Below are 12881 nucleotides of genomic sequence, written 5' to 3' on the forward strand. Positions count from 1 at the left end.
TGGTCCACAAAGCAGAAGTTACATTTGTTTCTCCTCCTCCTTTCTCCTCCCGCGAAAGAGTCACATGACCCGGAAGCGTCGGGAAACCTTTTTTTCTAGCACAAACGTTTTCTTTACACAACCATATGAAGGACACAGTTCATTAAGTTCGCACAATACAACAAAAAATGCCTCACTTTTGACGTTTTCAAGGCAAGTAGTAAATACTGAGAGCTGTTTCAAATATTGCACCAAAATACAGTGGCGCCTTGAGATACTGTAGTGTTATTTTCCAAGTTTCATATTTTGTTACAGCTCTCAATGCACAGATGCAGCAAATATTAAATAAAATGCCCACTGACTTTTCCATAGAAACCATTTTTATTGTACAGCCTTATTCAACGTGTCCAAAACATAAAGGCCTATAGCTCATCCTAGAGTTGTTCAACAAGGTGCTCTACCCTGTTTATACTTTTTAGACATAAAAACCATCACTATCATAGACTGGAAAACATTTGGAAATACAATAAACCGGCACCATGTACTGTATAGTCTTATAATTAATGCGCATTCTTATTGATAAAAGTAGAAGAAACTTAAGGTGGAATTAAATAAGTCATTACAAGAAGCAACTAGTCATTGCAAGTACTTTTACTGAAAGGATACAAGTTAGCTTAAAAGTTCAAAAGCAATCGTATAAATTCTGGTCTTTCTCTCTCTCTTTTTTTTTTAAAGACTGGACATTCTAAATATAGAAACATGTATCTGTATTACAAACATACCACCTGTGTGAAAAAACAAGAGATGGCATAACAGTATTACAAATACGAGTACCGTGTGTGTGTTTTTTTGTTTGTATACATATTTTTTTGCCTTCTTAGGACGACAGCAGAAAAGACAAACAAAATAGCCACGTGTCGAAAGCAAAATGACGTCCCGTAACTGCTATAACAACCCTTGTTGGCACATTTTATGTCCACCTACAGCGCACAGAAAGAGGCGAGTAGTTGTGTTGATGCCAATCACACTTTGAAAGATGCAGAAAAACAAGCAGCTTTCTGCACTTTTTTTTAATGAAAAAAAAAACAGTTCTTTGTATATTTAAATGAGGTTCGATGTGATAGCTAAGGTGAATTAAAAAGGCAAAAAAAAAAAAAAGTGCACATTTAGACTGTCTTGTGCTGTTTTTAAGCTTTTTTTGTATTACCTTTTTATTTATTTTTCTTGGCAATGATTTGCTTTATTTACAGTACGGTGCAAAAGCCCGAGGCCACCACTAGATTGGGATAACGTTTCAGCAATGTTAGCAACATCATACAATATATACCCCATTTCAACAATGAGTGATCGCCACTGGTGGACGCCATGCTTGATTGCAAAGTAGAACAAACAAATGGCGCACTTCAAATAAATGCCACCATAGGACTGAGGGATAGTCTCCAACAAATATGTATACAATATTTCCTCAAATAGTGGCCTCTGCTTCAATAGACGGGAGCCTCGGTTCATCCTATACATTTCAAATAAATTCCTCCACTCTATTAGACACAGTGCCTCAGTTAATTGTTGTCCATTTGAATGAACACCACACCTCGAATATGCCATTTGTGAATAAAAATAAAATAAAATAAAAATAGAACAGGTGATGTCACTAGGATGACTTAATAACATGCATGTGGCATCTGTAAAGCTGAAATTTAGGACTTGGATAAGAAATTGCTGCTGTCATTTCATTTTAGGGAGGTGGCCCAATACTTTTGCACAGTACCTTATGGGAATTTGGCATGACGAGCTAAAGAGTTTTGGCACTGTTGTTGTTGTTTGCTGACAGCCCTTCAAACATGGGCTGTGTTTGGAATCATGCAGCCATTCGGTACGCCCTAATCACGGCAGTATACAGAGCAGTCATTCTCAAAGTGGGATGTGGGCGCCCTCTTGTGGTACACCAAAGAATAGCCGCCTAAGTCCGGTTCGGTTGTATTTAACTTTTAATCACAATACATATGCATTTAATCATTAAGAAATGTGTGATTCCGAACACAGCCATGTTCTTCTGCGTGTGTCTTTAACGTACGCCTCACGACAACACAAGCAAGCAAAATGGCGGCATCAATAAACAAAGAAGTATAATCAAAGCTTGTCAAATGTTGTGCACCATTTAGTTTTTTTTTTGTTTTGTTGCTCTCACAGTGTCGAGGAGCTGTGTGCAAAGTCTTGGAGGGCTTGGGCGGTGTAGTGTGGACCCCCCAGAATGGACTCCATGGATGGGGACCCTGGGACGGAATCCTCCGAACAAACCGAGTCTCTGAAGGGGGACGGCGGGGACAGAGCCAGGGTGTCGTCCAGGGCGAGCTTGTGCCCCTCCGTCCCCTCCTCCTTGGCATCATACATGTAATCGTGCAAAAGATCCAGCTGCGCATCTGGGGACACCCCCACCTCGAGGGGTGCCGCCAAAGGGAGCTCGGTGAAAATCAACGGCTCGTCGGCAGGGGGGGGCGGGATGTGCGAGCGGTGCGTTTCCACTAAGGGGCCCGCGTGCGGAGCGGGACCGGGCGGGGCGGACGGAGGCTCTTGCGGGGGCGGGCCGGGGTCTGTGCCAAGGTCGCGGGCGGCGGCGGCGGCGGAGGGGTGGCAACTGTGGGGGTCGGGGGTGTTAGTTAGGGGCCTGATGACCGCCGTCTGATTCAGGCCGGCTTCCTGTTTCCTCACATGCACAGACAGTCTGTGCCACACATTGCCCCCGCTCGGAGGGTGTCTTGCACCTGATTCAGACCATGACACAGACTTGCCGTTAGAACTACGAACGAGACAAAGACTCAAGTTACCATCTCGGGGGAGGGAAACAAGGCGGCCGCTACAGAAAGCAACAAGACAACATGGCTGACATTTAGGAGCTTCGATGATTCATAATGTGCCGCGCACAGCATTATGATCTCCCCACTGCTTCTGTAAACTTCTGCGCTAATGATTACAGTTTTTTTTTTGTTCTTTCCGTTTTAATTGGCAAAATCAAAATTACTTTTTGTTGTTGTTTGTGTTTACATCTGATGGGCTTTTTTTCTGGATGAGTCCATTATGCACCACAACCTTTTCAGCTAAATTAATTTGACCTTCTCTAAACTCTTTAATATTCACTTTTTAATAAATATCCAACTGCTTCAATGTTTCAATGCTTTTAGCACAGCTTGCTGTTCTCTAACAAGGAGCTGTGCAGAAGGGCAGAATTCACAACCGGTGTTGGATCCATGAATGGACATTTGCTAGTTTAACAACAGGTTAGCTTAGCTAGCACTACCGAGCTAGTACGAAACAATACAAATGGATTTACTGGACCTAGGGGTGTCAAAAGGAGTGTGTTCATTTTGAGTTGATTTCAAGTTTCTTTAACGCCACAATTTTTTTTTAAATACACGATTAATGACCGCCCCTGACTTGGAAAGCCAGTACTGAAAGAATTCCAGTCGCAAAACAGCAGACACGTCCATGTCAAAATTTTGCAGCAATACATTTAATAGTAATGTATATATTTGTGGAGACTGGGGTCAAGTTGTATTTTACAATTTTAAAAATGTACAGAATTTCACAAGTTATTTAATATTATTTAAAGATTAGTATGAAAAGGAAATGCACTGAGCTGTCACCAATAATTAATGCAATTATGCCATCAAGTGGCAGAAAAATTACCTTAACACAAATCAATATCACACTTATGAATTATTATGAAATTACTGAATCAATGACAAACAGATGCAGCCATATTTTTATCAGCTTAATTTCCCCCCCACTTTTATGTTAAGAGTATGAAAATTTGGAAGAAAAAAAAAATTGTATATTTTTTGTACATTTAGAACAGATATAAAATTTGCGATTAATCATGAGTTAACTATTGAAGTCATGCAATTAATTGTGATTTTAAAAAAAATATCGCCTGACACCCCTAACTGGACCAAAGCAAAACACTGTGAATTCTATTTCTAACAATGTTTAGAGTATGACAAGAGCTTCCAGGATAGCTGAAGTAAGCTACTGTATTTTAAACTAAAAAGGCACATGATTCTTCAAATAAATGAATGTAAAGTGCTTTGGACACCGTATGGTGTAGAAAAGGCACTACATAAGGGCAACTCCATTTACGAGTTTGAGCAAATTGGACTATGAAGCATTTTTTTCCGGGTATAATAGTATTTGCTCGTTCTTGTGAACATGACTAGGGAACGCGGATTTTGGGTGCGAGTCAACCAAACACCAATTGAAAATGGAAAGAACAATGATACAAAAACTTAATGAGTCGGCTAAAATGAATGCACTTGGTTGGCTAGCGCTGCCTAGGAGGGGGTTAATGCACAAATGTTGGGGGGCTGGTGCGCACAGTGTGATTAGTCAGAGGCGTTCATGCTGCGGTAAGTCAAATATGAGCTTCATTGTGGTCAGTCGGAGGCAGTAGGGGGCGCTGCCTCCTTCTTGTAGGACTGCATCAAAATATACGGCAACATCTCGCCTGACATGAAAGTGCCGCTAGCAACTAGCTAGCTGTTTTTTGTTTGGCTTTTAGTAGCCTTTTCGCAACATGGGTGGTCGATTTTTTTATTTTTTTGTAATTATTGTGAAAAAGGCCACCAAAACCCAACAAAAAAAGCAAAATGTGTAGCGTTAATTCTTTGTTTTGGACGCCGAACTGGGTTTCCGCGAGGCGCGCGTCGATGCCTTCCACTAGCTAACATAGCTGATAGCCATTAGCGATGAGTTAGTCGCCAGCGCAGACGTCAGAGAGGTGAGACACATGGACGTTTGCCAACAGGCTTATTTAAGGGGGTTAGAAGGAGGCCGACATACTGTAGCAGGGGTGAGAGACAACATGGAAACATTAACTCCGCCCATCGCCTTACGTCACAAAAGTATCCTCGTGTCACTGCTGTGAATCTCAAAAGTGAGGGTGAGTTTTAAGACTTCTAGATCTTAAAACTAACTGACGTGTGCAATCTGTGTTACTGTAAATCCTGTAAGCACGTCAGACAGGGAGTTCAAATCCAACTTAACTGACGCAGCATCAATGTGTTATTGATTAGCTTGTTTTTCTAAAGCTTGTAAGGATTTCGATTAGCATAGAACACAGTACAAGTGCACAATTGAAATCATGCATGAACACTCAAATGATGCATTTTGGGACATAAAAATGCAACTTATACAGTACCCCCCCCCCCCAAAAAAAAAACTCTTCTGCTTTAAAACACATCGCGCCTCAAATAATTAGCCACCTAGTACACTGATGACTAATTGGTCATCAAAAATCGATATTGTATTTTTTAAATTGTGGCCGCTGCTCTAATAGACGCCAGACCACAATTAAACAAAAAGCGCATAATAATGCTAATAAAAAATGTATACAAGTAGCGGCCTCCACTCTAATAAATGCCATGCCTCCAAATAACCGTTGCAGCTCATTTCAGTTACGTTTTGTAATTTTTATTAATCTAAATCAAAAGTAGGCTATAATAACCTTTTTGATTTGAAGGTTGTTAATCAGGAAAATATATGATCGCTTTCGAAAATGTGCCTTTGGGGAGCCTCCCGTAGCATTTGAGTGTTCATCGTTACAGCGGCACCTTGAGATATGAGTTTCATTAATTCTATGATCACGCGCCTAACTTAAAACACTAGTATCCCAAATCATATTTTCCCAGTGGAATGATTGCTATTAATCTGTTCCAGGCTCCTCTTGAAAAACTAACTTTACGTTTAGTTTTTTTTAAATAACACTCGTCTAACACACACGTCAGGATTTAATGATGCATATCAAATCATTGTGCTGCTCCTTCTGGTGTGCCCAGCTTAGCCACCAGGGGGAAGTATAATACAGCAAGGCAGACACAAATAAAGAAGAACAGTTTCACAGCTAATGCCGATAATAAATAATATATGCCTGTGAGTATTAGTTTATCTGTGTCTACATCTCTATATATATCCTCCGTTTGTGTTCAAACATCCCTTGCTTAAAAGGTTGTAAAACCAGGATAACAATGCTAATAGTTAGCATGTCAATGGCGTTTTCCATTCTATGGTATGGTTACACGAGTAGGCCCTTTTTAGGCAGTTCTTTGGACGTTTTAAATATACGACATTAGTTTGACAGTAAAGTTCACCGGGGAGTGGCATTAAACATCTTCAGGCCCCTTTTTTGATGAATTGTATCACTGTAGCGCTTGCATCTCAAGGTACCACTGTACTTGGAATAACAGTTCGGCTAGCAACACAAGAGTGGACTCACTTGGCGTTGCCAGATGTGGGCTTCTTCTTGCGGAACATGTTGAAGAAGCTGTTGGTCCCGCACGCCGCTGCCGACTTGCCGTCCCCGACGTGCATTCGCACCACGTCGGACGTGGTGAAGGCGCTTCGGACGTTCCTCTCGGGCTTGGCGATGATAATGTACATCTTGGGCGTGAACATGCAGCCCAGCGCCACGGTGACGCTCAGGCTGACGGAGAAGGAAGTGGTGATGATTTTGTAGTTGGAACCGAAGTAGATGGGCACGAAAGCCAGCCAGATGATGCAGGTGGTGTACATGGTGAAGGCGATGTATTTCGCCTCGTTGAAATTGGCCGGCACGTTGCGCGTCTTGAAGGCGTAGTAGGTGCAGCTCATGATGAGCAGGCCGTTGTAGCCCAGCGGCGCCACCATGCCAAGGTTGCTGGTGTTGCAGATGAGGTAGACCTCGCGGATGCTGGGGTACGACTTAACCGGTTCGGGCGGCTCCAGGATGATGAGGGTGACCTCCAGAGTGAGCTGGACGCTGATCAGCATAAAGGCGATGACCACCTGCGCCCAGGCACTCATGAAGCGCGGCTTGCGGGTGCAGATCTTCTTCTTGCTGCCCGCCAGGATGCGAGCGATGCGGTTGGTCTTGGTCACCAGCGCCGAGTAGCACATGGCCGACGACAGGCCCACCAGGAGGCGCTGCAGGTAACAGGAGGGCACGGTGGGCCGGGCGATCAGGGTGAACGGGCAGATGTAGCCCAGGAAGATGCCCGCCAGGATGATGTAGCACAACTCTCGACTGGAGGATTTGACGACGGGGGTGTCACGGTACTGGATGAAGATGAAGGTGACGAAGGAGGTGATGAGGATGCCCACGCAGGAGAACGCCACCGCCACCATGGACTCCACGTCTGCCCAGTCCAGATACTTCAGGGGCAGCGGCTGGCAGTCTGGAAAGCAAAAGGGATAATATGATGAGATGCCGGACAGGATAAAAAAATATATTTAACCTCTCTTACACCCACCAATAAACTCTCACTTACACCAAAAAATTGCTGTCACATCCACACCAAAAAAAAATAAAAAATAAAATACTCACTGAAATACCCACATGTAAAACTCACTTGCACCAAAAAAGAAAAAAATCCTCTCACAACAAAAAACCCCAACTCTCTAAAAACACTTTCCACACTTACCAAAAAACTCTCACACATTAAAAAATTATGTTATTTTCTATAAAAAAAAACACCCAAAAAATGTCAGTCAAACCAAAAAAAACTAATTGACACAAAAAACTCTCACAGCAAAAACCTTTCACATTCAAGTCTCAAGCACATAGGAAAAACTCTCACACATACTAAAAACAAACAAAAAATCCTCACCCTCACCGAAAGAACTCTCATATGCATTGAAAAAAATCTTACACTGTCACCAAAAAATCTCACACTCAATCAAGAAAAAAACACCTCTCTAAAAATGTTAATAAAATAAAATTTGCCCAAAAAACTCTCACAATTAAAAAAAACTCTCATTTAGACGACAAAACCTTTTACCCCAAAAAAATCCTGGTCTTACGTACACAAAACTCTCATAGTAACAAAAAAAATCTCTCTGAGGATTTCTAACAAGCATAAAAAAACCTTCACCGTCACCCAAAAAACTCTCATGCTAACCAAAAAATTCTCACTCACATGAAAACACTGACTAAAAAAAAAGTCACATTTAGCAAAAAACTTCCACACCGCTCATTCTCACCAAAAACCTCTGACACGCAAAAATTAATCTCACACGCACTAAAAAACTATCTCACATTAAAAAATGTGACATCTCAAAATTATTAGAATTGTCTTAATAAAAATGCAAAAAAAAAGATTAAATAAATGTTTGATGTTTTTTCCTTTTTAGTATATTTAACTACTTAGCACATGTTGACCTCCAGTATACTGATTGATTGATTTTAGCAATACACATGAGACGCTGTGGCCCTCCTCTTCCTTCCATTTTCTTGTATGTGGCCCTCACTGGAAAAGTCTGAAATGCCTGATTTAGACATTTACTGCAAAAGGTTGTAAAACGGATGCCACAACTGGTAACAGGAAAAAATGCCATGTGAGTAATAGACGGTAAACAAAAAAAAATGATTTCACACCTGGGAATAGAGAGCTCAAGTCAATAGCTTGCTGTCAAAACAAGAGATTGTCACATTTGGCAAAAGGCACAGTGGAGGAAATCGAATGACCAACACACGACTGACAGGATCTCGTGGTTTAGTGTCTCTCACCTGCCAAGTCGTCGGCGGGCCACCATCCCAATTCGCAAGCCTTGCAGGTGAACTCATCCAGGACAATCTCATTTTCCTTACATGTGGTGCAGATCCAGCAGCAGCTCACTTCGCCCTTCCTGATCACCTGCGAACACAAACGGGCCACTCACGTCACGCCGTCCTAATTCATCAAGTTGACGATTGTTGCTACGCTGTTTATAGGACAAGGACGTCGGCTTTTCTGAATTCTGCGCCCGCGCCAGCTGTTAGCAGCGCTCTGATATGTAAAGCAGGGTGATAAGTGGGTCAGGATACAAAGTGAGGAGAGGATGCATCCTCCCTCAGGGCAACTTAGTGTAAAGCTTGACTCAAAACAATCAGCTCCAGATGAGGAAAATCAGGGCATGTCCCAAAACAGGGGAGAACGCAAGTGTTTAAATAAATGTGATTCTTACCATATTACAGATAAATCTGATGCTGCTTGCAGGGCTGTCTATTGGAGGTGTAGCGTTTTATTAATTCAAGTGGATGGCACACCTTGTGTATATTGGGGAAAATATATAATTGTACAAATGCATTTTTAACACATTCACTGCCATTGACGACTACAGATGTCAAAGATCCATCATAACAGGGCTGGCAGTGAATTTGTTTTTTACAATAATATATTTATACTGTTACCATTACATTTGTATTTTTTTTCAAACAACTATATATTTATATTTTTTCCTCTAAAAAGACATATTTCACACCATTTATTTATTCATTCAGGTCCAGAAAGTAAAAACCCTGCGATCTGGCTTTAGCCATTGATGCTAGCTAGCTAGCTAGCTCCCTAACAGGCTCCCATGGTACTCGTTTCCCTTCTAGTGAGCTAGCTAGGTAGCATCAGGGGATAAAGCCAAACTGTGGCAGGGTTTTACTTTCTGGACCTGGATTTGCCACCTCTGTATCCACTGTCTTGTTTTTTGATGAACAGACCAACTATGCTACTGTATTTTAACATTGGTCATTATGGTGGCACTTGAAAAGTTTGGTATTTATTTAAGTGTTTGAGTTGAGAACCACAGGCATAGATCATATTACAATGTAGAAACACCTGTTAGTTCCCCCCCCCCCCCCTGATAACTTTAGGATTACTAGACTGCTATTGAGGAAACAGGAAGCAGACTAGCGAGAAACCAAATACCCATCAAATGCGCATGCTTGTACACGATGTGTCCTTGGACAAAGAGTAACAAGCAGAGTCCCTTTAGCAGCCAAGGATGCTTTGGAAGATTACCAAAGAGAACAAAAGCGGTGACTCACTGCCCAAAAAAAAGGCCCATCACGTTCAAGCAGTGACAAAGGTGCCAATGGAAACACAGGCGTAGGATTATGTATGCGGGAAACTATGGAAGGGGAGCCACTTCAACCATGTCTTTGAACTGAAGAACATCTTGAGTGGATTCGAGTGGATTCACTGTTACACTTTGATTAATATTGAATCGGCTAAGCAGTGCACTCTCAACAGTAAGTTATCACCAATGGATGACACTTTCATATCCTCAAGCTCAGTTCAAAACACTTTGATGATGCCCACATCTTCCTTCAAATGAAGGATTTGCATCAAGTCAACCTGGCAAATTTCTTTCTTTGTAGGTGTTCACGGTGGCTCATCTCATCTTAATAATAAATGATAGACTGTATCTGCCTGGTATATTGTGTCTTTAAAATGTTTAACATGAATGTTTATGGATTTTTTATAACCTACCAACATGACTAAGTGTGTGCTATAACAATTGAAAATGGGAGGAAATAATACTGCCTGTGAACTAAACAGCTCTACCTTAAGCCAACACACACTCACCTAGCGGGCTAGCCAGCTAGCTGCAAACTTTTCTTTTCTTTTTTTTTCTTTCTTTTCTTTTTATTTTGTATTTTTTTATTTATTTTTCACTCACACACACATACAAACATAGTCTCCCAGGCGGGGAAGCAATCCCACGGCAACCTGCATCATAGGCAGGTGACGGTACCACTCCGCCACCTGGAGTGCTAGCTGCTAACTACCCTGTAGCAGTCAGGACGACTTGGCTCACACTTTGCAAACATATTTAAAATGAATAAGTCCTCTAGTGAAAAGAGTCACATCCCCGAAGAGCAACTTTATATCGTTGTTCTTTTCTCATCAACATAACGGCCCAAATGGCAGAAACATCACCTGTTTATCACGCTGGCTAGCCAGCTAGCTTGCGTGCCTTTCTGCTAGCTCGCCTGTAGCAGACTCACACTTTTCTTTCGTACACAACATTGTAAAATGAAGTCCTGTAGTGAAAAAAGTTCCACCCCAAAGAGCAACTTTATCTCATTTGTCTTTTCTCATCAACATAACCGTAAAGCTAATGCGAATTTCACCTTTTTGCCCACAATATGGCAGCCACAACAATTGGTGATGTCCCTTTCAGATGGAATCGTGGTAATTTACCACCTTTGGCAGGACCATTTTCTCCATTTAGAGGTCGCATCAGGGTCAAAATAGTGATGGGATGACCCCTGAGTATAAGAGTTTTTTGCAACGCCAGGACAGGGTAAGTTCAACACCTGCCACTCACTTCTTCCCGTAACATACATCAAACCAGGTAATATATCACGTTTCATTGGTTTCTGTGTAAAGGTCAAAATGTCTCGGATGCAGCCATTTTTCAGAATCAGTGTGAGAGAAACTCTATGCACCTGCCTGATCAGATAGTCACAGCAGAATGAGTAACTAACCCCTGGCACTCTCATAAAGTTAAAGACAATTTACTAGCACTAATGGCTATTGATTCCCCCCAAGACATTTTGGTTTATTCAAGCGAGTGGCAAAGTTAATAGAGAAAAAAAACGAGGCTGCATACCTTGATCTGTCCTTTCGAGCAGGGGTCACTGCAGACGGAGCGCACCATGTCACTGCTGTTCAACCACAACTTGTTGTCGTCAATGCTCAGGATGCCCTCGTGCCAGAAGCCCACGTTGATGTAGTCGTAGTGGCCGTCCTCCACGTTTTGCAGATTCATAATGTCGTACCTAAAATGTGGAGAACACGACGTTGGCTGGAGTGCCTGACAGCTCATTTATTGATAACAATTCCATCCCGCTTTTCTTATCTGAAGCCACTTAAAATGCGGGCGGCCGAGTGTCACGGCAACAAGTCATGCCAGCGCATGACTTGCTCTCATTTTGACGGTAACGCTTAACCTCAAGATGACAAAAGAATGATACGCCGGAGCTTTTTGACTGTCAAACGCTGCCTGTTCAACTGAAGTCAGATGAAAGCGGCCCTTTTTCTGAATTTGTTCTGGTCTAAATGAATTACATCCCAGGGCTTCATTTGCTAAGATCCCTAGCGACGGGTGCTAAATTGCATGTTTATGCCCAAAGATTGCAGTAGCTGTTGAAGACCGCCTAATCTAAAATACACTTTACAGTCTTATCACATGTAGCAGTGTGCTCTGACTCTTTACCGTCCAGGGGTGTCTCCATTTTGGTCAAAGTAGATGTCCTCCCCGGAGACCCCCTTGAAGGACGTCTTGAGCAGGTAGTCGAGAAGCTTGCTGCCGTCGATGGGGTCCATGGCCTCGCACAGCCCCGTCTGTCCCGGGCACAGCTCCCGGTGCATGTCGTGGAGGCCGTGCGCCATGGCGTAGATGGCGTTTATGACGAAGCCCATTTTGCTGTCCTGGACGTAGTTTTCGTGCAGGCTCTCGTTTCCTGTTCGGGGACAAAAGACGAGTTGATGCAGTCGGTTGGTTTTGTTCAGTAACATCACAAATTGTGTGATTGGAGGCGAACTAGTATGGAAGCATATTGCATTTACTTGGGGGGGGGGGTTGGAGTTCTCCTGTATTTCTGACAAAAAAAAATTGTGGAGCTTTGTTTTTTTGTGTTTTTTATTTTATTTTCTGTTTTTCTGAATATTTTTTTTCTGTTATAAAAAAATAAAATTAAAATTAAACTAAATTATTAATTTATTCGTGTTTTACTGCATTTTTTTTTCTGGCATTCAATTTTTTTTCTGAAAAACAGGGAAAAATATTCACAAAAACAGGGGAATATTTTATTTTTTTATTTTTTAAAGCACCAGGTTCTGATTTTCAGAATATTTTTTTAAAATATATATATATATATTTTACCTCTGAACTCAAACTGACTTGTTGCAGACTCGCTAATGGCTGACACTTTCCCGCATGCTTCCGTAGAAACTTAACTGCTAGCAGTTACTAAAATCATGCCGATCAATTGATATGTCCGTATACGGAGCCAGTTAAGTGATATTGTTAGGTTTGTTGGAGGTATGCGGGAAAGTGTCCGCCATTAGCGAGTCTGCAACAAGTCACTTTAGAGGTAAAAATAATAATAATTGAAA

The 12881-nt window shown here is 41.9% G+C and overlaps 1 protein-coding gene across 2 annotated transcripts in view; it reads right to left on the reverse strand.

Moving 5' to 3' along the window:
* Positions 1–1949: 1949 nt before the first annotated feature.
* The window catches only part of grm1a (glutamate receptor, metabotropic 1a), a 95570-nt gene continuing 84638 nt past the window's right edge, over positions 1950–12881 (reverse strand). The window contains exons 11-15 of one of the 2 annotated variants that reach the window (XM_086061758.1): positions 11980–12226; positions 11374–11542; positions 8513–8639; positions 6245–7181; positions 1950–2776 (exon numbers count right to left, since the gene is read on the reverse strand). In XM_086061758.1, coding sequence (XP_085917884.1) covers positions 2164–2776; positions 6245–7181; positions 8513–8639; positions 11374–11542; positions 11980–12226 — 2093 coding nt within the window. In that variant the 3' untranslated portion in view covers positions 1950–2163. The remainder of the gene's footprint in view (positions 2777–6244; positions 7182–8512; positions 8640–11373; positions 11543–11979; positions 12227–12881) is intronic. The other variant, XM_086061759.1, reaches the window with a different exon arrangement.

Source organism: Leptonotus elevatus, chromosome 18, assembly GCF_054856555.1.
Source record: "Leptonotus elevatus isolate MCC_2025b chromosome 18, RoL_Lele_1.0, whole genome shotgun sequence".
Lineage (NCBI taxonomy): Eukaryota > Metazoa > Chordata > Actinopteri > Syngnathiformes > Syngnathidae > Leptonotus > Leptonotus elevatus.